Raw genomic sequence first — 22,666 nt, 5'->3', positions numbered from 1 at the left:
TGGTTTATGCTTTTCTTTGGAGCTTTGGAAACGTCTTTTTAATGAAGATCATTTTTAAAAAAAGTGCAAAAAGAGTTTGTTTGAGAATTTGGATTTTCAAGTTGACTGCGGTTTGATATTTTGAGCTAATTTTCATGGGAGTGAACTCGCAGAAGGGCCGCAATGCAGAAAAACGTTCTAGTGCGGATTCGAAGCTTATTCTCCCTCGTTATTGAACTCGGACAGTTTTTGCGTAGTAAATAAAGTAATAGAATGGGAATAAAATAGCGAAAAACTCACAGTTGGTTATTATATGGAGGTCCTGGTTTCCGCAAGGGAAACCACTGGGATCACCAACAGCGGAAGCCCGGAATTTGCTGAAAATTCATTGTCCCATTACTCCTGTGTCTCTCTGGCCTTCAATTATTTTTTCTTTATATACCAAAGAGCGATAAAACAAGAAGACTTTAGATTCTTTGTCACGATGATTCTTGGAAAAATAGTTACGTAACAAATAACACCTGAAGCGCGAGTGTTGTTAAACAATGTCGCGTCAATGCCTGTGAATTGTGACCGCAATAAGTAAGAAGTTACAGCCCAATGTCAACTATTCACCAAAGAATCCTATTTTGGATGTTCGATTACGGTCTGGTAAAGCGTAAAAAGACTGTTGAAGCTTAAAAAATGATTGTAATTCTAGGCACCGTGTTCCATAAGAATTTTTATTTTGATGGCAGATATTGAATTGGGACATTCAAAGTACGCTTCAAAGTACCTGATCATGCCCAAGCCCTTGGTATTTTCAATGGAATTTTAGTAAAATACATTCTTGAAGGATTAACAGTTATTTGAGAATTTTGGGATCTTTGGAAAGGTTGATTTTTAGTGAGGAATAGAGAAAAAGGGGCCAACTTTGTTTTTTTTAAATTTACGAATATTGATTAAGTAACGACAGACGACGCTGTTATTGATAAAATTATGATCTCGATTTTGTCGAAATTATCATAAAATTTATTGTAATATTTGTCTTACTTTTAATTGAAAGAAATAGTGATTCAACAATGTGTGAATTAAGGAAACGGAATGCCTCGTACGTTACAATAGGTGAGCTGTCAAAGAGAGAAAAGAGTGTATCTACGAGGTCGATATTAGATCGGAATTTGTGTATTGTTTTTCGAACCCTGAAAGTATTGTGTATAGTCGGAGGTTTCCCATGAGGAGAAAAAAATAGATCGACCAACTGTACAAATACAATATCGATTGACAAAAGGTCCGCGGTCATATTTTTCTTATCTTCCTTTTTTTTCTATTCGTGCTTTAAATGCACAAGCGCGAGAGCCGAGAGTTTGTGTCAGAGTGTTACGAGGTATTACGTGAAATAAGGTTAAAGCCAGGTTTTTTTAACGACTAGTTAGCAGTTGGTTCGTGGAAAAAGAAAGGAATAGCGATATATCGTAAGAGGGGAAATAACATGCATGGCACATCGATTTTGCCGAGTCCTTCTTGTGTTTCGTTCGTATTTTTTCGTTCGAATCATCTCTCTCACCCTACGAGAATTAGGACAAGCCTATTTGAAGAGACGGATTAAATTGACGTGATATTCAAAACTCACCATTAATTTCGTTCCAGCAAGCATCCTGCACTATTATATATTTGATCAAAAAATAATAATTTAAAACAAGAACAAAGTGGATATTTGTTGTTTTTCCCTTCTCGCGTTTTCCCTTCCCTTCACGTCACTACACTGCCATTTTACCCGCGAGTCGATTGACTCGAGCACCCTCTATTGGTCACACACACGCACATACACCGCACAGTTTTGCATTAATACACCTTGCTCATATACGTTGAGACAGAGAAGTAAAAGCCCACTCTTGGAAACGAGCGTTCAGAAGATCTTTTCCTTCGAGAAATTGAAAGCCCGAATTTAGAATGAAATCATTATAGTCCTCTCGATTTTTTAGTGCCCCACGATAAACTCTATGAATGACTAGACAGAAATGAATAAAATATCGAATTTTCTCGTGTGGAAAAAGCGTTTTTCAACGTTTTTTTTTTAATAATTCGACAGTGCTTGGACAAGCACTCTGATGTTTCGTGCACACGTCGGGACTCTTCGCGGCGTCTTCGGCTCAAGCGAACACACCGAATACCACGAGCAGACGAGTGCAACGCGACTCCGTCGCGGCAACCACTCCGTCGTTTTAACCAAGTTTTATCACTTTTTTTTCGTACTTTTTTTTGTATACTCATTTCGTTGCAGAAGCGTCTCGTATTGAAATTGACGTGATCATAAACGAATGGATTGCAATTATTTATAACTAAGCTAAGTTTCAGGGGATTGATGAAAATCTATGGAAATTTGACTCTGTGTAGAAATTTTTTGGCGTTGTATTGGGAGCACTGGTCGCGTCGGCGCGACCCAAGATTGCTGAGATGGCCGTTAGAAGGCGCAAGCGCTCAGTCCGCGAAAAATCAGGAGTGCGTTCGTCTGCTTTTTCTGCATCGAAAGTTGAAAAAATAATGATACCGAATAAAATAATAATTTATAAAAAAATTCAATATTCATCGAAGGTCTATTAATCGGTGGCCTATTTAAAGTGAACATTAAAGAGCCGTGAGAAAATTCAATTGAAAATCAATCTCTTGATCAATATTAACGAAATAAATAAAAGCAAAACAAAAGTCCAAATGAGAGTAGCGCGAAAAAAAGAAGCAGCGTTATGGCGAAGGGGGAGGTGGGCGGTTGGTCGGATTGCTCGAAACGGCCTCTCTCGTGGTAATCTTGTTATCTAGTAAATTTTTTTTTCCTCACGCTGTCGTCCCTGTTTATCGATTGTCATTATTTATATCGTACGTTTCCTCTTCAGTCATCGATTCACTTTTTACATTTTAACCATTTTCTACATTACAAACAAGAAGAGTCCCGGAAAAAAAATCAAAAACAAACAAAGTCTTGTTTCCGATCGTGACGTAAAAATAAGATAGAAAAAGCAATAAAAAAAGACATTTTTCTAAATAAAATAACGAAAAAAAAAAACACCGAGAGGTTTTCGGGAAGACGCATAATGGGCGACGGCGGCGCGAATCAAACGATAAGAAGTTGCACGACGAGGGTGATACGTTAGTTCGCGGCGAGGATTTCGTTTTTTTCCCCCCCATTTTCGTTTTTATTCTCGTCAATAATCCCCCGGCAATCGAGCGGGGGAGGGGCGGCGCGGGCGAGCGGGAAAAGAGAAGATAGAAGAAAAAAAAAGGTGGTGCGTCTGTGTGTAAATAAATCGCATACATTACGTATACGTGTCATACGGTGTGACGAAGGAATACATAAGATCGCGATATAGTGCGGGGGTGTCGTCGTCGTCGCCATTATTCAATTTTTTATTTCCTCGTTTCCGCCAAGTTTCCATTTTTTTCAATAAAAATTCAAACAATATCACAAACCGTCAACACAAGTAAAAATCTCGTTCTCATTATTTAAAGTTTATTCAATTTTGCAACGATGCTGGGGTATCTGGCCTCGAGATCGTGATAATTATACCTAAATCTATATATACATACAACATATGCATATATATTACATGTATGTATATATGCGTAGATACCCGAATGTATATATGCATAGATATAGTACGAATGTGTGATAAGAAGAGGGGTTGCAGAGGTGAGTGATTGGAAGAGCGAGGGAAGAGGGGGAACGATTCGTATTTTTATTCTCTTTCGTTGCCATCCTGTTCGAACGTGTGAAAAAAAATGTTAAAATTCATTTTGGAAGTTAAAAAAAAAGTATGTGAATTGTAATACATCGTCCTTTATGCCAACTAGAACGACAAATCGTCGCACCACCATTGCGAAAACCAAGAGAGAGCGAGACGGAAGACGTCAACTTTTTGGATAAAAGCTCATTCGTTTAGTAAATTCGAGTTTAAACACAACAATCACAAATTTCAACAGAAATTCGGTCGAGGGAAGAGATCAACGAGGGATTTCAGTGGGAGTAAAAAATAAAAAACAGAAAAATCATAAAAATTTACGAAATGGAGAATTAAAAAGAGAGAGAAACGTGTGTGGCGGTGTCAAAAGAGAGAAACGACGATAACGCACGACGTGTGCGGTGGTGCGAGTGTGTACTTCTGGTCGGGCACGTTACGCGAGTGCTGCCGCCGCTGCTGCCGCGAGTGCTTCGCTTTCCCCCAAAGTGTCGAAAAAAATAAAAAAATTTCAAACCCCGAAAAATAAAAAAAGACGAAAAAAAATCGTCGAGCTTAACGAAACAAATATATTAGGATACGAAGAACACAAGAAATTGAAATAAAGAAACAACGGGGATAGTAATGACGGATAGCCAGCAGCAACAGTTCTGCTTGCGTTGGAACAACTTTCAGGCAAATATAACCAGCCAATTCGAGGCTTTGAGGGATGACGAAGATTTCGTCGACGTCACGTTCGCCTGCGACGGCAGACGTCTGCAGGCACACAAGGTCGTACTTTCGGCATGCAGCCCGTACTTCAAGGAGTTGTTCAAGGTTAGAAAACTTTGCTTCGCTTTTTTTTCTTACGTCTTTTACATCTTTGCCCGTAACCCCCCTCCTCTCCTCGCCCCCCTCCCATCGCTTTGTCGTCCGACGAGACACTCGCGCCGTCCCCCCTCCCCTCCTATCCTCCTCACCTACCGCTTTTCTCTCTTCTCTCCTCTCTTTTCTGTCTCCGTCTGTCTGTTTCTCTCTCTTCCTCTTTCTGGTATTGCTCCGCGCCCCCATTGCACTTTACACGCTACCGCCCCCTTTTTTTTTAACCCTTTTCGTTCCATCCTCTCCCACTAGAGTCAACCCCTCACCCCTGCCGCTCTGCCCTCCCCTATTCGGCTGGTTTCGGACACCAAAAAAAAATGGAGATTTTAACGTGCAATTTGACGTTTTACCCGAACGTCCCGACGCGAAGCAGACGAGTGTTTTGGTATTCCGCCATAATGGAATTTTCGATAGGACACTTCTCATTTTTTATTCTTCATGAACACAAATTGTCTCATGTCTTTTTCAAGGAACACGCCGAATTTTATTTTTGAAAACAATTGGATAATTATAAACTAGTTACAAATAAACATTTTTCTGGCGAATTAGAATTTCGTCACCAATCGTACATTCAAAATTCGAAATATTTTTCCAACACGGAATTACGAGTAAGATCTTTGCTGGAACGTGGAAACTGGAAAAATAAATTCGATTTTTAATATTCGCTCGGAATTATAGATTTTCATGGAGCTGCAATATGGTTTCATGCTTTCAAACAAGAATGCAGAACGTGCTGGCTTTTATGACCTTGCTATGAATAATTCCGTGTTATAAGACAGACGAGTCAGCTGATACGGTTGTGTATTAAAGAAAAAATTATGTTCATGCAACTTTTAGTTGGAAAATCTTTAATAATAAAAATTATGATAATTCTGTCTCAATGTGGATGAAAATACATATTTTTGTTGAAAAAAATGTAACTAGAATATAGCATTAACGTTCGTTGAAACAACAGAATTCAATCAAACAATTTATAAAAATTAGTAAAAATTAGCAAGAGCGATAAAACGATTAGACAAATTTGTTCAACTCTTTTTTTTCTCTTTGCATGATACGTAGGAAATAAAATTTTCATTCTCAAGCTGCATTTCTCGAGGCACCATAGCCATTAAAAGATTACATAACGCTGCGCCCGGTGAGCAGACGGCATATGCTTTTTATAGACAAATCCAGTTTATGTTTGAGCATCATATATGTGTATTCGACCACGTATATATATATATTCGTGTGCATAGGTCGTCTTGCTTGTATATTTACCAACACGACTTTGCCGCTCGACTCTATCAGTGAGTCATACAAGCCACTTCCATCTTACCTGTAACAATATTTCCCATCTATTTATTCATCTTTTGATAATTCGAATCTCAATATTCTTTGATACCTCTTGAGATGATATTGAAGTTTGCGTCGTCGCAACTCAGCAAAAACAATATTTTTTAGTATCATTCTTCAAATCATCCTATTTTTCTCGCAGATTTGCTTTTTAGGTTCAAAAAAGGTTTAACCAATTGTCGTAGGCGGTGACTGCGAATGAATTTTGTCCTCCGCTGAGAAGAAGAGAAGAAGAATTTTAATGCGAACTTCAATAATGAAATTCCATCATTTTTCATTTGGAGTTGAATTATTTCTCAAAAATACACAAATTCATTATTTCAAAATGTAGAACTCATTTCATCGAGAAGTACCGCAAGACTTTTGCTCCGCTGGCTTCCCACAAGATGAAGGATTTCTCGTTACAAGATTTTTTCCAATTCCTGAAAAGTAACCAACGATAAGTACCCTCGAAAGATCCCTTCCATATTATCCACACGAATTTCTTGATATTTCCACACAATTCTTGGTCTCTGTTTCACTCGCAAGAAAAATTGCTCATTCCTTTTTCAATATATTTCAGACAAACCCGTGCAAACATCCCATAATATTCATGAGGGATGTGGAATTCGAGCATCTGCAGTCCTTGTTGGAATTCATGTACGCGGGCGAGGTTAATATTTCGCAGGCCGAGTTACCGACCTTTTTGCGTACGGCCGAATCCCTTCAGATACGAGGACTCACGGACTCGCAGAATAGTCAGCACAACAACGAGAAGGTGAGAAGAGTATGCTCTAACAAAAGCATCACGATTGCAAATAATTTTCAAATTTCATACACCAACAATTCTCAGGCATTGGTCGAACACATATCGTCCAATATTTTTGCAATGAATTTGAGCTATGGAATCGTTAGTAATTTGAAAAAAATTAAAAAAGCAAAAGCCTCGTCGAAATCGACGTTAAAGGATTCAGAGAATTCGATCACGAAGCTAACTCGAGCTACATAAACTCTCGAATCAATGATAAAATACTCGAAACTAGTTGAATTCATAATCTGGAGATGGATTTTTTCATGCAATCGATACAAGGTGAATGAAATTAAACGTTTGATGAATTGATAAAACAATGTATTGTTGCAGCACTCTAAAACGAACAACGTACACACCTCGAACGGACGTGGTCTGATCTCACCGAGTTTCGACGACGAGCGTAGCAAGACTCCACCGCCATCAACGAGTCCACCTCCATTGAAGAGGCTTTGCAAGAGAAGCGATTCCCCGATAAATTCTAGTCCCGTACCCGTTGCGCCTGTCCTTGCCTCGACGACCGGTACAATACGAAATCGTCCAATATCGATCGAGCCCCAAGTTCAGCTCGATTGTTACAAAGATCTCGACATCGTTGAGGTAATTCCCAAAATTAATGAATCGTTTAGTGTTCCCAATGGCGAAGAGAACAATTCAATGAAACTCAACGAGCACGAATTCACTGAGGGAAACAATAAAAATATTGTTTCAGCCAAAAGTAGAACTGCCCGAGTACGGGAGCGACGAGGAATGTTCGCCGAAGCAAGAAGTCAACACGTTGCCCGGTGGTTTTTTGAGCCTCGACGGTGGAATGGAAGTTCTCCCTTCTTATCCACCATCGTATGCAGGTGAAAAGATCAAAGGCACTTTTAAACGCGTTAAGAGAAAAATTATATTACCGAAGGGTCATAAATTTTAATAATTGATCAAAAGAATTCATTAAGAAGAACATTTTAAAACAGCCGTGTGTATACAAAATTTCAGGGAGCGGAATGGAGGGCGGTATACCAGGTCCATCTCACGGGAGTTCGACGGAGCTGAATCAGGAGCAGCAAGGTGAGTGATATCGTCTCGTTAGCGAGACTAGAATCGAAACACTCTATTAATTTCAACCAAAGAACAATTTTTTCATTGTTTTTTTTTTTTTTTTCAAATATTTTATTTTCAAATTCATTATCATTATCATTAACTACATTTGATTTTTATTATTTATTCGATATATATGTACACATATATATCTATATATATATAAACTTGGTAGTGCGAGCACCATTACAAACAGCAACAACCTAGCCATTAATCTGGATGTTGTCCAAAGACGAAATACATTCAAATGAATTAACAATCGACAAAATATGACATTAATGTGCATAAATATTTTCAAAATATTATCTTGAAAACCGGAATTGGATTGAAAATACGTTTTTAAGGATATACGAACGAATCGAACATATTTTTTTCCATACGCTTAGTTAAGATGCGAGTGAGATGAGAGGTGATGATTTTTATTGTCATAGTGCCAAATCAAATGCGAAATGGAAAAAATACGGAAGAAAAAAATTTTATACAAAGAAAAAAAGGAAAATCATAAATTTATTGAAAATCGAAAGAACGGGATCTTGACGGTTTGAAATGGTAAGCTCGTTGCGTAGCTCGGTAGGTCTTGGTAGGCGGTAGGAGACATTTGACACTCGGAGGGACCCTCTTCATTCTTCACGCTTTTTTTTTTTAAATCGAAAAAAGAAATGAATTTTTTTTGACCCCGTTTGTTTGTTTGCTCCCACATTTTTCTTTCGTTCTTCCAACTGGTGTGAAAAAGCACAATAATTGTTGATTATCGTCACGTAGAAAAAGAGTGCAGTTGCCGCAGAGTCAAACTAACTCTCGACACGATTAAAACCGCGACGATCCGGTCGAATGAACAGGAAAGAAAATAATAAAGAAACAAAATATAATACGGATGAAAAAAATATCCACAGCTGCGTGTGAAAGTCTCTTCACGATTACATCACTTTTCCGTTTCGTCTCTCTAATCCCTCCTCCTTTCCCAAGCTTTTTTTTCTTGGTTGTTGTTGTTTTTAGACACCGAACTCATTCCGAACACAGATCACTCTGTTTCCAACCTCCGAAGCCCCTTTTCCTCGCTTAAACGGTTATTCGCTCGTATTAGAAATTAAATTAACATTTTAAAATAGATCTTAGACACACTGATATTGAAAAAAATAACGATAAATCGAGTTTTTCGATGTTTGCTTTAGTTGGAAAATCAAATAGGACGAAATCACTAGTTCGTTTTCATTAATCCGTTCAATCATGTCCTTCATCGTTTACGGAATAAAAATATCCCGAATTTCAAGGATTTCGAATGAATGTAAATTGTTCTTGTACTACTAATTATTATTCTTGTTATTAATCGTTCGATCGTGTTCTCAACATTCCTTGTTTGCTCATCCCTCGCGAACGCTTTGCTGAATCAATCGACATTCATATTTTCACTTCATCGTTTTCCGGACACGAGTGACGTCCTTGAGACATCTGGCTCTAACGTTTTCGTATAAATAATCATTTTACTCAGGATTGAGAGGAGAAAAAACAAAACGCAGAACATTCATTTATGATGAACATTTCATTTGTTCGATTTTCTTCTTATTTTATTTTTCAACTAAAAATTTATACGAGAACGAAAGATAATTGACGAAACTCTGCTTTCCACGACTCACCGATCATCACGCTTCTTGGTTTTTCTTTTTCTTTATGTTTTATTGTTTTTTTTTTTCAATTCTTTTTATCACTATCCCGGGGCTGAGCGAATGAGAGTGAACATTTGAGAGAGAGAGAGAGATTTGCCTGCTTAGTTTTCTCCTCCGTTTTCTACTCGTAGCGAAGCACGATATTAAAATCAGAAAACCCACTTTTACCCCGCAAGATAAATTTTTTTCATGCTACAACAAAATAAGAGCAACAAACGAGCATCGAGTATTGACAAGAATGCAATATTTTCGATTCACCATTTCAACAAGTTGCTTGCTTAGTTTATAAAACCACGATAATTTTTTCGAAGTTGGATTAATTTTATTGTTCATAAAAAAAAACAACATTAATTGTACAAAAAATTTGTCAAAAGGGGTCGAAAATGATGATGTATGGTAAAAGAAAATTAAATAAATTGTAAATTCTTATTAACGAATTACATTTGAAGAAAAATGGATGGATAATAAGTTTGCAGATGCTTGATTTTGAAGATTAATAAAACGTAAAGAAAAAGTAAAATTTCTTCTAGAGAACGCTTGCTTAGATACTTCACCCCGTGCTCCTCCCCCCCGTAGCATCACACACACACACACGTCCGTCTCACGTCCGTCAAGTCCCGTCAACTCAAGCTTTGAAAAAAGAGGGGAAAAAAAATTGAGAAAAAAAAGAAAAGAAAATCGTTTAACGCAAGTTCTTAAAAAAGTGCGAATGTTGGGAAGGAGCGAAAGAGAGAAAGCGAGCGTGAGAGAGAGCGAGAGAGAGTGCACAATCGTGAATGTAAAAGCCACAAAGAGGAAAAAATAAAGATGTCGAGCAGGCAGCAAAGATTAAGGTTGTTGATCGCTAATAGGGTCTTGTATCTCGCTGGTTGTTGCTGTCCTGTGGTGGGTTTTGTTTAATTTTCTTGTCAATTGTTTTTTTTCCTTCTATAATAATTATTTGTCTAAATCTTAACTATAATTTCATTTTTTTCTTCTCTCTAAACATAAAGAAAATAACAATTCGCTAAGAGAAAAATAAGAAGAAAAGTAATAATTGCAAGTAAAAATTAACGATTGATTCGCGTTTGAACGCTCTTGTTTTTCGTTATTGCTGTCAAATTGAAAAAAAAGAGGTATCTTTGGGCAAGCTTAAGAGAAAAAAGAAAAGAAATAAGAAAATAAAAAGAAACCAAAAAAAAAAAAACTGCTGGCGGTTAGTGTTTGGCAAGTGTTGTGTGTGTGTTGCAGCTGACCTGCGTAAACTGCACTCGCTGGACCCACGTCCCTGTCCTGTGTGCAACCGCATGTACAGTAACTTGTCGAACCTACGGCAGCACATGCGCCTCATCCACAACCCTCAGAGTGTCACATGCCCTCTATGTAACAAGCCATTCAAGACAAAGCTCTACCTCAAGCGCCATCTTGTGAGCTTCCACGAGCTAACCGTTGCCGATCGTCAACGTCAGGGGGAGATTTACCAGCACCATCAGCAGGTTAAAGTAGAGATACAGGCACAGGGACAGGGACAGCAGCAACAACAGCAACATCATCATCGTCAAGGATCGCCTCCGGTGGGTGTCGTTGGTGGTGGTGGTGCTGGTGGTGGTGGTGGCACGAGTAACTCCTCGAGCAACCCTCAGACGCCACCGACGACCGCGAAAACGTCACCCTCGTCCCCCGCAACAACAATAACAACAACAACAACAACAACAACCACATCGTCAGTACTATCATCGAGCTTACCATCCTTAACGACGAGCTCTAATCTCGTTTCTAATCCACTATGCCTACAATTGCAACATCATCGAGACAATGAAACAAGCATCAAAACTAATTTACTTAACACCGGTGCTCCACCGCCACGACTACCACCGGATCAACAGCAGCAGCAGCAGCAACAGCAGCAGCAGCAACACCATCATCAAAACGACACTGTCACCCTGCTCGTTGATTCTTCGAACGATAGTTCTAAATTACGCGCTACTTATCATTCCCAGCTCGACGATACCGCCTCTTACGCTTCTATCGAGGTCGATCAATTGTCCAACGACACTAAAAGCTTCGGGGTCGGTGGTATGCTCCAGTACAACGCGACCTATCATTAATTCGAACTAGCCATTCGCGCCCGACGATTCGCCGGAAAGACACCCTTTCCGACGAAAGTCTATTTTATTTGACGATTATATAGACTCGCGCTTTGTTCTTCGATACTGATTAAAAGCTAATGATTATTTAATGAGACCGAGCAATCATCCAGCACTGAGATCGTCCAACGACGGAAGGTAGATCATTTTTTTATGTACTAAAATCTACGATCTCTCTGCTGGATCAACGAGATTTCGAAGAACGGCCAACGGCCAGCGCGAACAAAACTAAATATTGATCTCTATATTTGAGTTCGTCTCGATTGCAATCCAGACTGCTGATACTATTTGAAATGGAATCGGGGGAGAGAGGGGAGACATAAATAAGGAACAAAATAATGCAGACACAACATTCGGACACACAAGCAGCACGCACTCTCAAGTGATAGATAGATAAATAGATAAATATATTTATTTTATGATAAAAAACTGAATCGTCCTCGAGCCCCGTCGTACTACACCGGGGCTCGTGAAAAAACAAAAAAAAACGGATATACTACAAAATGATCGTTTACGAAACTCAGCAAAACGAGAGAACGAGACGCATAGAGAATTTTGTGATTACTTTTTCTAAACATTGTTTTTTGTTGTTCATTCAATCGTATTCTTTCGTATTATCGCAATGAATATTGCGAACCGTTGACGAACGATTACTCGATGAGTTGACACCAAGTTTTACTCTCCCAGTATCATTTTTGTGATATTTTTTTAGACGAAACTTTGTCGTCGTCGTCGTCGCGTCGACATCCTCTCGTCGTATTCGCATTTCGCTCTATAAAACCCGTCATTATTCAACATTTATTATTAATAATCATGTTACTTTTTTTGTTAGTGAACTTGTGATTCAATAGGGAACGTACACTATAGAATTACCGTATATCATTTGAATTCGCTTTAGATTTTTCAAAACGATGATTAGAGGAAACAAGTGAGGAAGGATGTTGGACGATGGAAATCGATGATGATGATGATGATGATGGTGATGAAGCGGTAGCGCGATAGTTCGCGACGATAAGGCTGATTCTGTATTAAGTGAGGGGGGAGAAATTGAAGAAAATACGGCGATAGACGAGAGGCGCGCGGGCTCGTGCGGGGAGAATCATTCGGGGGATGGGAATTTCCTTTCTGCGAATATCGATGCAAATTTTCACCGATAAAAAAAAACCGAGCGATCGAGAAATCTCGTTTTTTCGATCCGGTTGCGCCGCGACTTTTCTTTTTTCATGACATTTTGTAAATAACAACATTTTCGGAAATCATTCGAAAGGTATGAGCAAAAGTTTGAAATTCCCTCCCGTCGAGATTTCGCCGTCGCGCACGACCGCTCGGAGAAGTAGAAGTAAAGATTAAGTAAATGAGGGAAAAACCATGTGGACGAACTTGAAGATAAGTCCGGTGAGAAGGAGAATAACGTAAAATGAAGAAAGAAAAGTCTTTTTCAAATACCGCAGGTGGAGCAGCCATCCCACCTCGTACTGAATAACCGATAACTGATACAAACCGATTCTGCAAACAGCCGGATTGCTATAAAGAGAGAAAGACAATGAAAAAAAACAAAATAAGATTTAAAAAACAAGCAACAAATTAACATAGAAAGAAAGAAAGAAAGAAAAAACGCTCGATAAACCAGAGTTAAAACAACTTGTTGAACTTTCAGTTTTTTTTCAATGCTATACAGTGTTACACAGACTACAGATATTTACAATCAATATTATATTCTTACAGAGGATTATATTTACTTTATTATTGCAAGCAATGCGCGATGTGCAATTAACCGTATGAAAACAGTACTATAACTCGATAACGCGAAACACACACACACACACACACACACACACACACGGACACATACACAGACACAGCAAAAACCCATCAACAGTATTTTTCGGCCAGGATAAAATTATTACAGAAATCGACAGTGAAGGAAACGAGACACGCATAAATACACGATATATTTTTTCCCATAACAATTACATAACAGATACAAAAGGTTGATTATTATCGAGTCAGAGAAAATTAGTAACACGAAGAAACAATGGAATAAACAGTTGCACAGGAGTACAGACTGGCGCGTTATCGAGATACCGTGATTGCCGACAATGCAGCCGATTTTAAACAGTATAATGATAAGGGGCTCCGTCGTGCGAGTCCGTGACGATGATATTTCAATCGATCTCTATTTTCTTACGTGTTTTTTCCTCCGATTAACCAATCCATTACAAGAAACAAGCATCAGCAGCATCGATTCACTCAACATTTCAATTCCTTCAATACAAAGCAGCAGCAATAAAGTCGAATTTCCGTTTTACACCAGTACAAAGCAGAGACACTATTCGCAATAGAATAAATAAAAATGCCTATCGCGCAGAAAAAAGGCTCTAAACGAGTAGGCAACCGGCAGCCAAACGATACTCAAACGGGAATTTGTTAAAATCGAAAGATCATTGTCGTCACGGATTTTATCGCGGACCATACAATTCCATAGCCATAGTACCACCACAGTACAACTCAGGATCTTTTATATTATATTTTACAGATGACAATAGTTCCATAAGTGACGAAGTGTGTGGAGAGTTAACAAAACAAACAGATAAAAACAAAGTAAAACGTTATAGAGGAAAACGATGAAAAAAAAAAAGAAAAAAAAAAGTAATGAAATAATACAAGGGAATCGAGAAAACGCTAATGAAATACAAATCTAGCGATGGGGATACGATGGAAGTAATGTGAAAGGGATTAATCATTCACGTTTCTCGCGCGAGTTTCACATTTAATAATAAGACGAACGAATATGCGAAGCGATAGAAGTTTTAACGATGATACAGACCAGAAGCAGGCTCCTTACCTCACGTAACAATCAAATTATTGAATGAGAGAGAAAGAGAAGAAAGAAAGAGAGGAAACAAAATGAAAAAAAAGCAGATGCAGCTATATATTATTATAATATATTTACATACAACAGGATTTTTACAATAGTACCGGAGTACCAGAAGTTCGGGTGTCCTGTCCGCCTCGTTCGTTCGTTCTCCCTCCTTTTTTCATAAACTGCCGAAAGGGGTAAAGGGGGGGGAGGGGGAATAAGCGAGAAGACGGGGAACCCACCCGGACTGCAATTTCGCACAGCCGATCAATGCCGATTTAAAATAACTAATATTATACAAACGCAATTTTTTATTACATCTGTTACTACATTGGTAAGCGAATGCAAAACAAACGAAAACAAACAAACAAAAGCAAAGAAAAACAAACGAATGAACAAATAATGTGAAACAGGTTTCTTTTTATACGAATTATTGAAACTCGGCGGATTCGTCGCGACGTGACGTAACGAGGAAAAAAAGTAATAAGGAAAAACACACCCTTGACACACACTTTCATACCCACGACACACACACACACACGAGCATACGCGAACTCGACACACAGACACACTCACGCATAGGAGCAAAATTGACTGAAACGAGAGAAAAAAAAATGTATTTGCGGTAGGAGATAAGGAATGAAACAAAATTACGTTGGAAGCCCTCTGATGAAACTCGGAATTGAAGATAAACAAAAAGGGAAACTACAAAAGATGAAAAAACGTAAATCGATGTGAAAACACTTTATTCGGATCGTTGGTTCGACAATGCGGATGCCCAGCTAAGCAGTTATATCAAATGAACTACAACACAACACTGACAATTAGTAATACCGAAATAAGGAATTAGATTATAAATGTTGCATATCATATTATAAATATTGTTATACATTTGCCAAGCAAGCCAAGTCTCGGACGTGACGCGGATCGTACCCTCCTAAATACAAAAAATAAAAATGAAAAAAAAAAAAAAAAAAAACAATAGAACTGAAACGAACAAAGGCTACCATACGTTGCTGCGTTCTTGTCAATCAATAGTTAACGGATAAGCTCATTGTGAAAAAAAAACACACACACACACACACATACAAAATCAAGATTCCTTGATTCGTCCGTGACGAGTCAGAAAATATACATACATTGACGGGGCGAGCCCAGGGGACACAACGGGACAAAAGAGAGCGATGAAACGTCACTTTTTCGAGAAAAGAAACCTTTTTGTCACTCGATGAAATGGCTTTTATTAAATTTAAGCGGAGCTCGTGAACGAAAAGGAGTAAAATACATTGAGATAGCCAGGAATTTGATGACATTAATGTTCTCGAGGGGTGAAAAAGTTTCTTTAAACCTCTTCTTGTTCACGTTGCGCGCCTCGGTCTTTTCTTCGTACGTATATTTATATGTACAACTCAATATGTGTATATTAAGGTGAATTAAACGTGGAATAATTTACAGAGATTTAAAATGAATTCAAAAGGTACGATAGTGCCGATGGATGCACAGTTTTTATATTTTTCTCAATATAAATTGTTGTTTATTGTCGAATGAATATTGACCATTCGATCCGAAACGTCCGAGATCCATAATACTTATATCAAAGAGTGATACGTTACAGAATCGTCGCGCATTGAAATAATAATAAATAAACATAAAATAGTTGGGGATTGATGAGGTTAACAAGCAGAAAATCCCTCAAGTGTGATCATTTTTGTTTTTTCAATATCCATCATCACTTTGACGCAAGCTGGACTATTCGCTGGGCATTAAAGTTTAAACGAGAAGGAATGAAGTTACGAGAAACGAGATGAAAACGAAAAGAATAATTAATTAATTAATGAGAGCAACAACAACAACGAAGAACGAGAATACTTGGACACGGGTACTTGACACGTGTACACACTAAAGAGATACTAAAAACTAACCATTTCGCCACTAAACGTCAATCGCAATTTTGGATGATAAAAAACCGAAAAAATAACACGAATTTTCGTTCATACATTTATTCGTTTAACATTATTTTTTCACTTCATCATTCAATCACGAAAGCATATTGCAACACGCGCACACGCATTACCAGGCAACTTGAATATCAATTAAATCAATATAACAAACAAATACAAAACTTGAACAATCTCAATGGAAGTAATGAAAAAAAGTGAGAGAGAGAGAGAGAGAGAGAAAGGAAACGTCGGATTTCGGAGATAACCAAAACGCAGATTTTGACACGAGAAAAAAAATTAAGATTACGATACGAAAATGTGAGGTTCGTGACGAATAGTAACAAGCAAGAGAAAGAAGGAAAGAGAGAGAGAGAGAGAGAGAGAAAGAAAGAGGAAAAATGAGGATTCAGCGAATCGAAGTGAAAACAGCAAATTAGTCTATAAGTATTTGTTTCGTGCAAGGAATATTATCCATTCCTTTCCGGATTGATGGGGAAAAGTGTTTATAATTTTATTGAAATTGTCAAACGTTTTATTCAGTCGTTTGTAAGCGCGATTGCGGAGGTCGCGAGACTACGGACTCCGTGTTATCGAAAGACGATTATCATTCTTAATTTGCGAAGTAAATTCGCCCAACTATTTCGACGATTGAATCGTTTGTTTATTTTTTTAATTTTTTAAAAAGTCTTTTATCGTAGTTCGTTTATTTGAATATTTGTTGATCGAGGTTGAGACTGCTAAACGTTGATTTCTCACTGTATTCCTATTACCGAAGGTATACGATCTTACGCGGTTGTTCGACAATCGCGTAAAACTATTTTAAAAACTTGACGATATTCGTTGTTTCTCATGATTTTTTATCGTTAATTTGTTAAAATTTTCATTTTTACAAACCCTTTTCGGGATGAATGATAATCGATGAAAAATGAAAAAAAAAAAAAAATGAAGACACACACAAGAGAAAAGAGAAAGAATAACGACGCTGCCACACAGTCGCGCGTCGCGTTTTCTTCTTATATAGTGCATTTAATTATGTGTTGTATATAATGTAAATTATTATGCATTTGTATTCACGTTTAGAAGCGTTATTCTTGTATTACGGGGGAATCTCGTTTCGAACGATTTAAATAAAAACGTTCGAAACGTCACAAAAAGAGGGAGGCGTGCGAGGGACACGAAGGTCCAAAAGTAAGAAAGAAAGAAAGAAAGAAAGGAGAAAGAATGAAAGAAGAAGGCGGATGCCCGGAGGAAGGCGGATAAAAAAGCATAAAATATTAAATGAAAAACAAAACAAACACAACAATTATATATCTTAAGCTTAGGAATTTTTATACCTTTTACTCGTGTAGCAGTAAAATGAAGGAAAAAGAGAGAGAGAAAAAAAAGCAAACAAACAAACAATTAAGTACTATCGTATCTTCTCTGTCTTAGCGCTTTATCTTAATATTCGGACATGCGCAGAAAAGCGTCATTTTTCAATGATTCAATAAATTTTTTTTCTTTTTAGTTTCGCTGTCCAATTCGCGATAACAATTGTTTTTTGTTTAACCAAATTTCGACTCTAGTCAATCTGTGCAACGCGACTATTATTTTCGTTTGTTCAATGGAATATTATTATTCGTTTCTCTGTTGTTTTCACCTCAACGAAGTTGAGGCTCGAAAATCACCGAGGGCTACAGACTAAAAGAAAGCGTCACAGTATTCGAAATTCAAGAAGACAGAAAAATAAATAAAACTTTAAACGAAAAGGTTGCTCAGAACTAAAAATCATCCAGTATTTTTGCTTACTTTATTTACTTTTAACGATTATTCCTTTTCGGAGATTCTTTCTAAATAAAAACAACGTTTCATAGACAAAAAGAGGAAGAGAGAGAGAGAGAGAGAGAGGAAAGAAGAAGAATGAAAAGACGAAGAAAAATAAATCTCCGGTGATGACAGCTTCTCTATTAGCAATAAGTGCATTAGCGAATAAAAATTAGTACTTACCGAGTTAGTGTAAATTCAATTTCGTGCGTTCGACTGTCTATTGCAAAACGAAAGATAAATTCAAATGAACCTTGAAATTTAAGTATTTCGCACACGAATGTGATCAATCTCTATCCCGAGGGAAACGATCGAGAATCATAAAAAATAAGTCGCGTCTTGTCCTCGCCAGTGCGTTTGTAGACATTAAAAACTGCTGCGCTCTGTTCGAATAAGAATTATTATGAAACTCCGAGTACGAAAGAAAGCTCGCGGAAATATTTGATTTCAGTGAAACGACGAGCCATCGACGACTATCGACTCGTGTATTATTTCCTAAAACTCACCGTCGTCGTCTACTATCATTTCCGACGAGCACAATTTAGGCGTAGTAAGAAACGACGAACCTGTGTAATAGTCATAAGTATTATGCGATTGAAAGGGAAGCTTGAGATCGAGTGAGAGAGGCACGAGTGTGCGGAGGACAAGTGAGAGATGATTGGAACAAATACTGTACCGAGATAGAGTTGATCGCGTTCGAGTAGTCACACGATTATAATAGCGCTAAACGATGACAAAAATCCGCACACGACACACACGAACAAGCATTACACTCGTCGAAGGCAGAAAAATACAACAACAGCAACAGTAACAGACAAAATATTTATTCGAAACTACCGAATGAAAATTAGATGGTAAAACTGCGTTTATAACTTTGTTTGCGAGAGCTTCGAGAATTCATGAAAAAACGAGAGAAAAGAAAATACGAAAAAAACAAAAAATGCAAACCACTAAAATGTCCACACTCAGGCGTACGATTACGGAATGGAATTTCGATCGGTACTGATATACGAAAAATAATAATAATATTTAATACTAATAGCTATTAATAGTAATGGTAATAATGCGTAAGTATCTTGGAGATAATTCTAAACGATGAAAATATCAATTATTTCTCGTGCGTCAAATCGAACGGCGAAAAGAATAAGAAAAACTCAATTTTATGTGCTACGTCTTAAAGTCAAGAATGAAAGGAGAGGAAGAGAAAGAGAGCGAGAGACAGAGAGAGAGAGAGAGAGAGAGAGAGAGCGAGAGAAAAGATGAGAGAGAGAAAGTGAGGAACAAAAAAGAAATGGTACAATTGAACGACTCTTTCGTAATAAAAGTATATAAGATATACGAGTACGCTATAAATGTATGACTGGCAACGATTTCTGACCAGATAATTGACCAGGAACCAGTGATTAAACGATAAGCAAAAGGTAGAGAGAGAGAGGAGAGAGAAGAAGAGTTAAAAATAAACAAAAATACAAAATCATGGACATGAAAGAAAAATATGAAAATCGTAGTATTTATTGAGAAAAAAATATTATTAAATCTGGAGTTTATTTCGGCCCGAAAGCATTACGATTTTTCCGATGAGAATAATAAGAGTAAAAAGTAGATTTTTCGAGCTAGAGAAGTGAAAACATTGTAAAATTTTGCAAAGAGAAAAAAAAAGGAGAGCGCGAACGATGCTGCAAAATCTTTGGCGAATGAAATTAATTGTGATATTACTGGTGCCACGGTGACTGACCGAGAATTTTCGACGATCGAAGAGTGTCGATACACCAAATGCTGAAAAAAAGAGTTAAAAAATTTGTTAGAAAAGAAAAATTGAAAAGAGGACAAAAAAATGTAACAAAACGAAGCGAACGAAAACGTGAAAAAGCCAGGAGACAAAAAACAAACAACCAAACAAAAACACAGTCGTTTGTTTCGTGTGAAATATCGGGCGAGAGCAATTATCTGAACAGAATGAGCTTTACATCAAAAAAAAAAAAAAAAAACAAAACAAAAAACAAAAAGACAAAAAAGAATAATAACGATGCAAGAAATAAAGATGAAGGAACAAAAGGAACGAGTGGAAAAGGAAACAAAAACAATCGTCAGGTCTGATCGTGATGAGGGGAGAGAGAAAGAGAGAGAAAAAAAGGAAGCAAAAGAAAGAGAAAGAAAGAAAGAGTGTACTGTAATTTTTTGCTACTTACGCGGGCGCTCAGCTAATTTTTCCACTATTTATTTTCCCTTCTCTGTGTGTTTTTACTACTCCACGTGTTTTTTGTTCTTTCGTCCCAAGCTTTTATACGCGTTTATAAATATCTCGAGGAAAATAAAAATAAATGAAGAATGATGGGGAAAAAAAAAGAAAAGAAAAAACTTTAAGAAAACAAAATAAACGAACAAATAATAATAACAATATGAAATATTACTCGGTATGTATTGATTCTATTATAAATATACACAAAAAGCACACAAAGTGACACAAACACCCGGGACACACGAGTATCCTGACACAAGCACGTATACGAGGGACAACGATAAACACAAACACCCACACGCACACACACACATGACACACGAACTGACGCTCGGTATATTTTTGAAAAAAAAAAAAAAAAATAATAAATCTTCAAAGCGATTTACCGTCGAACTTGAAAAATCCTTAATTAGACACGTAGCTAAACGATAATAATCAATTTCATTGGAGGCTATAATTAATTATTCGTGCGATATCGGTACGTGTGAACGTTTTATTTTATTTTTATTTGTTTTTGTTCTTCTTCCTCTCCATAATCTTTTCGGTTTAATCAACATTCGAAATGAAAAAAGAACCTAACGATGTTTCTCCTCGTCAATGAGTAACGAATTGTTGAAAACAATCCAAGAATCGATCGTGTCGTTAGAAGCTCCCAAATAAATATTTCACTTTGTTTTTCCTTTCAATTTGACCTCGTCTTTTGACTCTGCGCTCTTTAAACCAGTTTTCATTATTTCTCTTCCTTTCCGAACTCTGCTGTGGAATCGATAATAAAGTCGAAACTATTATTTCCAGTTACACGATTTTATTTCACTTTCAGGTCAATTTTTTTTGTTGAATTATTTTATTTCGGTAACGAAGCACGCTCCGTTTCGGCTTTTCCACTTCACTGCCATTTGGGGTTTTTTTTTTTTTTCATTTTTTTTACAATATTGCAGATCGATTCGCTTTCAACTCGCGTTCGTTTCAATTTAATTGCCGTTTGACGTGATTTTAGATTTTTGTTAATATGAAAAATTTGAAAAGAGCGCAGAGAATCGGGGGCAAACGTTGTTCAATTGATTGAAAAATACGCAAAAACCCTTCGCTCGAACCGATTATTTTCGCTCCGTCGAGATTGAATTGCGAAAAGAAAATAAAAAGCGGTCGCACGAGCGTGCTTTGCGACGCGTTCGATCCCTGAATCCATCGTAACAATTCGATTATCCGTTCATCGAGATTGACAATCCGATTGAAGAAAAGAATACAAAAATAGAAATAAATAAAGACGGAGAAGGAAATAACGGGAATCGGAGACGCGGCGGTGCAAGAACCGTGCGCGACTGTGATCGGTTTGAGAAACGGATCGATATTGAAATTCGCGAGGACGCGAAAGGAGGAATGAGAATGAAAGAGACTCTGTGCGAAAGGCGAACGAATGGAAATACAAAAGTCATCGTCCCTAATGTGAAACAAACCGATGCATGAAAAATGGAAAATTCATCCGCAATGACGAGGCAGAAAAAGAGGAAAATTGAGAAAGATTAATGAATAAACGAGAAAGAGTGTTTTGATCGTACGGAATTTTTGGAAAAACGTGTATTCGTGGGTATTTCATTCACCAGTCGTTTATATTCACCGTTTATAATATGGCAAGCCGTATTTATACTACTATTATATTGATGAAAAAATGGAAAAAACAAAAAAATACAAAAAAAAAACGAAAATAATGAAAAACATAATGCTGATGTCGTCGTACGCAATAGCGATGTTCCTATTTTACGTTTGTTTTTATACCATAAACGTTCCAATAATAAACAAACACTTTTTGTCCGCTATATATTACGCAAGCTTTTATTTCATCGTTATCATTTTTTTATTCATCACTAATGTAACATCATGCCTTTGGATAAACTTAGACGTAGTGCGATAAACTAATGTTTTTACACCACTTTCAGACCGTATCTTTGAGCTCCTTTGACTCGCAAGAATTGCATGGTTGCATCTCTCTCTTTTAGATGATCTTTTGACTCAATGCGGTATTTTTACACTGGGAAAAAAAAAGTCATTGGAACAACGAAACGTGGCATTGCTGCGTGCCAGTGAAATATATATGATTATCACGAGGTTAAGGAGGTTCGAGCGTTTCTTTTGGAAAAATGATTTTCCAACTTTGCACAATACAATTTTTTCTACAGAATGCTCGAGACGGTATTAAACCTCTGGCGGATTATGCCGATGATTTCGCATTTTGAAGTTCGCAATTTTTTGAAAGCTTCAACAAGAGTTCGCTTTTAACC

General features: G+C 37.3%; 1 protein-coding gene and 1 long non-coding RNA gene across 6 annotated transcripts in view; one reads left to right on the top strand and one right to left on the bottom strand.

Annotated features, from left to right (window-relative positions):
* The first annotated feature begins 2,631 nt into the window (after window positions 1-2,631).
* The window catches only part of LOC122415162 (protein bric-a-brac 1-like), a 61,329-nt gene continuing 41,294 nt past the window's right edge, over window positions 2,632-22,666 (top strand). The window contains exons 1-7 of one of the 5 annotated variants that reach the window (XM_043427080.1): window positions 2,632-2,758; window positions 3,805-4,505; window positions 6,445-6,639; window positions 7,003-7,269; window positions 7,382-7,517; window positions 7,654-7,725; window positions 10,650-22,204. In XM_043427080.1, the coding sequence (XP_043283015.1) occupies window positions 4,314-4,505; window positions 6,445-6,639; window positions 7,003-7,269; window positions 7,382-7,517; window positions 7,654-7,725; window positions 10,650-11,506 (1,719 nt within the window). In that variant the 5' untranslated portion in view covers window positions 2,632-2,758; window positions 3,805-4,313 and the 3' untranslated portion in view covers window positions 11,507-22,204. Of the gene's footprint in view, window positions 2,759-2,824; window positions 4,506-6,444; window positions 6,640-7,002; window positions 7,270-7,381; window positions 7,518-7,653; window positions 7,726-10,649; window positions 22,205-22,666 lie in introns of those variants that run through there. The other 4 variants (XM_043427079.1, XM_043427078.1, XM_043427083.1 and 1 more) reach the window with 4 other exon arrangements.
* On the bottom strand, window positions 5,022-6,456 carry LOC122415163 (uncharacterized). The gene is made up of 3 exons (XR_006261879.1): window positions 6,236-6,456; window positions 5,932-6,097; window positions 5,022-5,865 (listed from the first exon to the last, which is right to left on the bottom strand). It is a non-coding gene; the product is annotated as an uncharacterized lncRNA (long non-coding RNA).

The sequence above is a fragment of the Venturia canescens genome, chromosome 8 (assembly GCF_019457755.1).
Source record: "Venturia canescens isolate UGA chromosome 8, ASM1945775v1, whole genome shotgun sequence".
NCBI lineage: Eukaryota > Metazoa > Arthropoda > Insecta > Hymenoptera > Ichneumonidae > Venturia > Venturia canescens.
The sequence above is the reverse complement of the archived record's forward strand: the minus strand, read 5'-3'. Positions and strand labels throughout refer to the sequence as shown.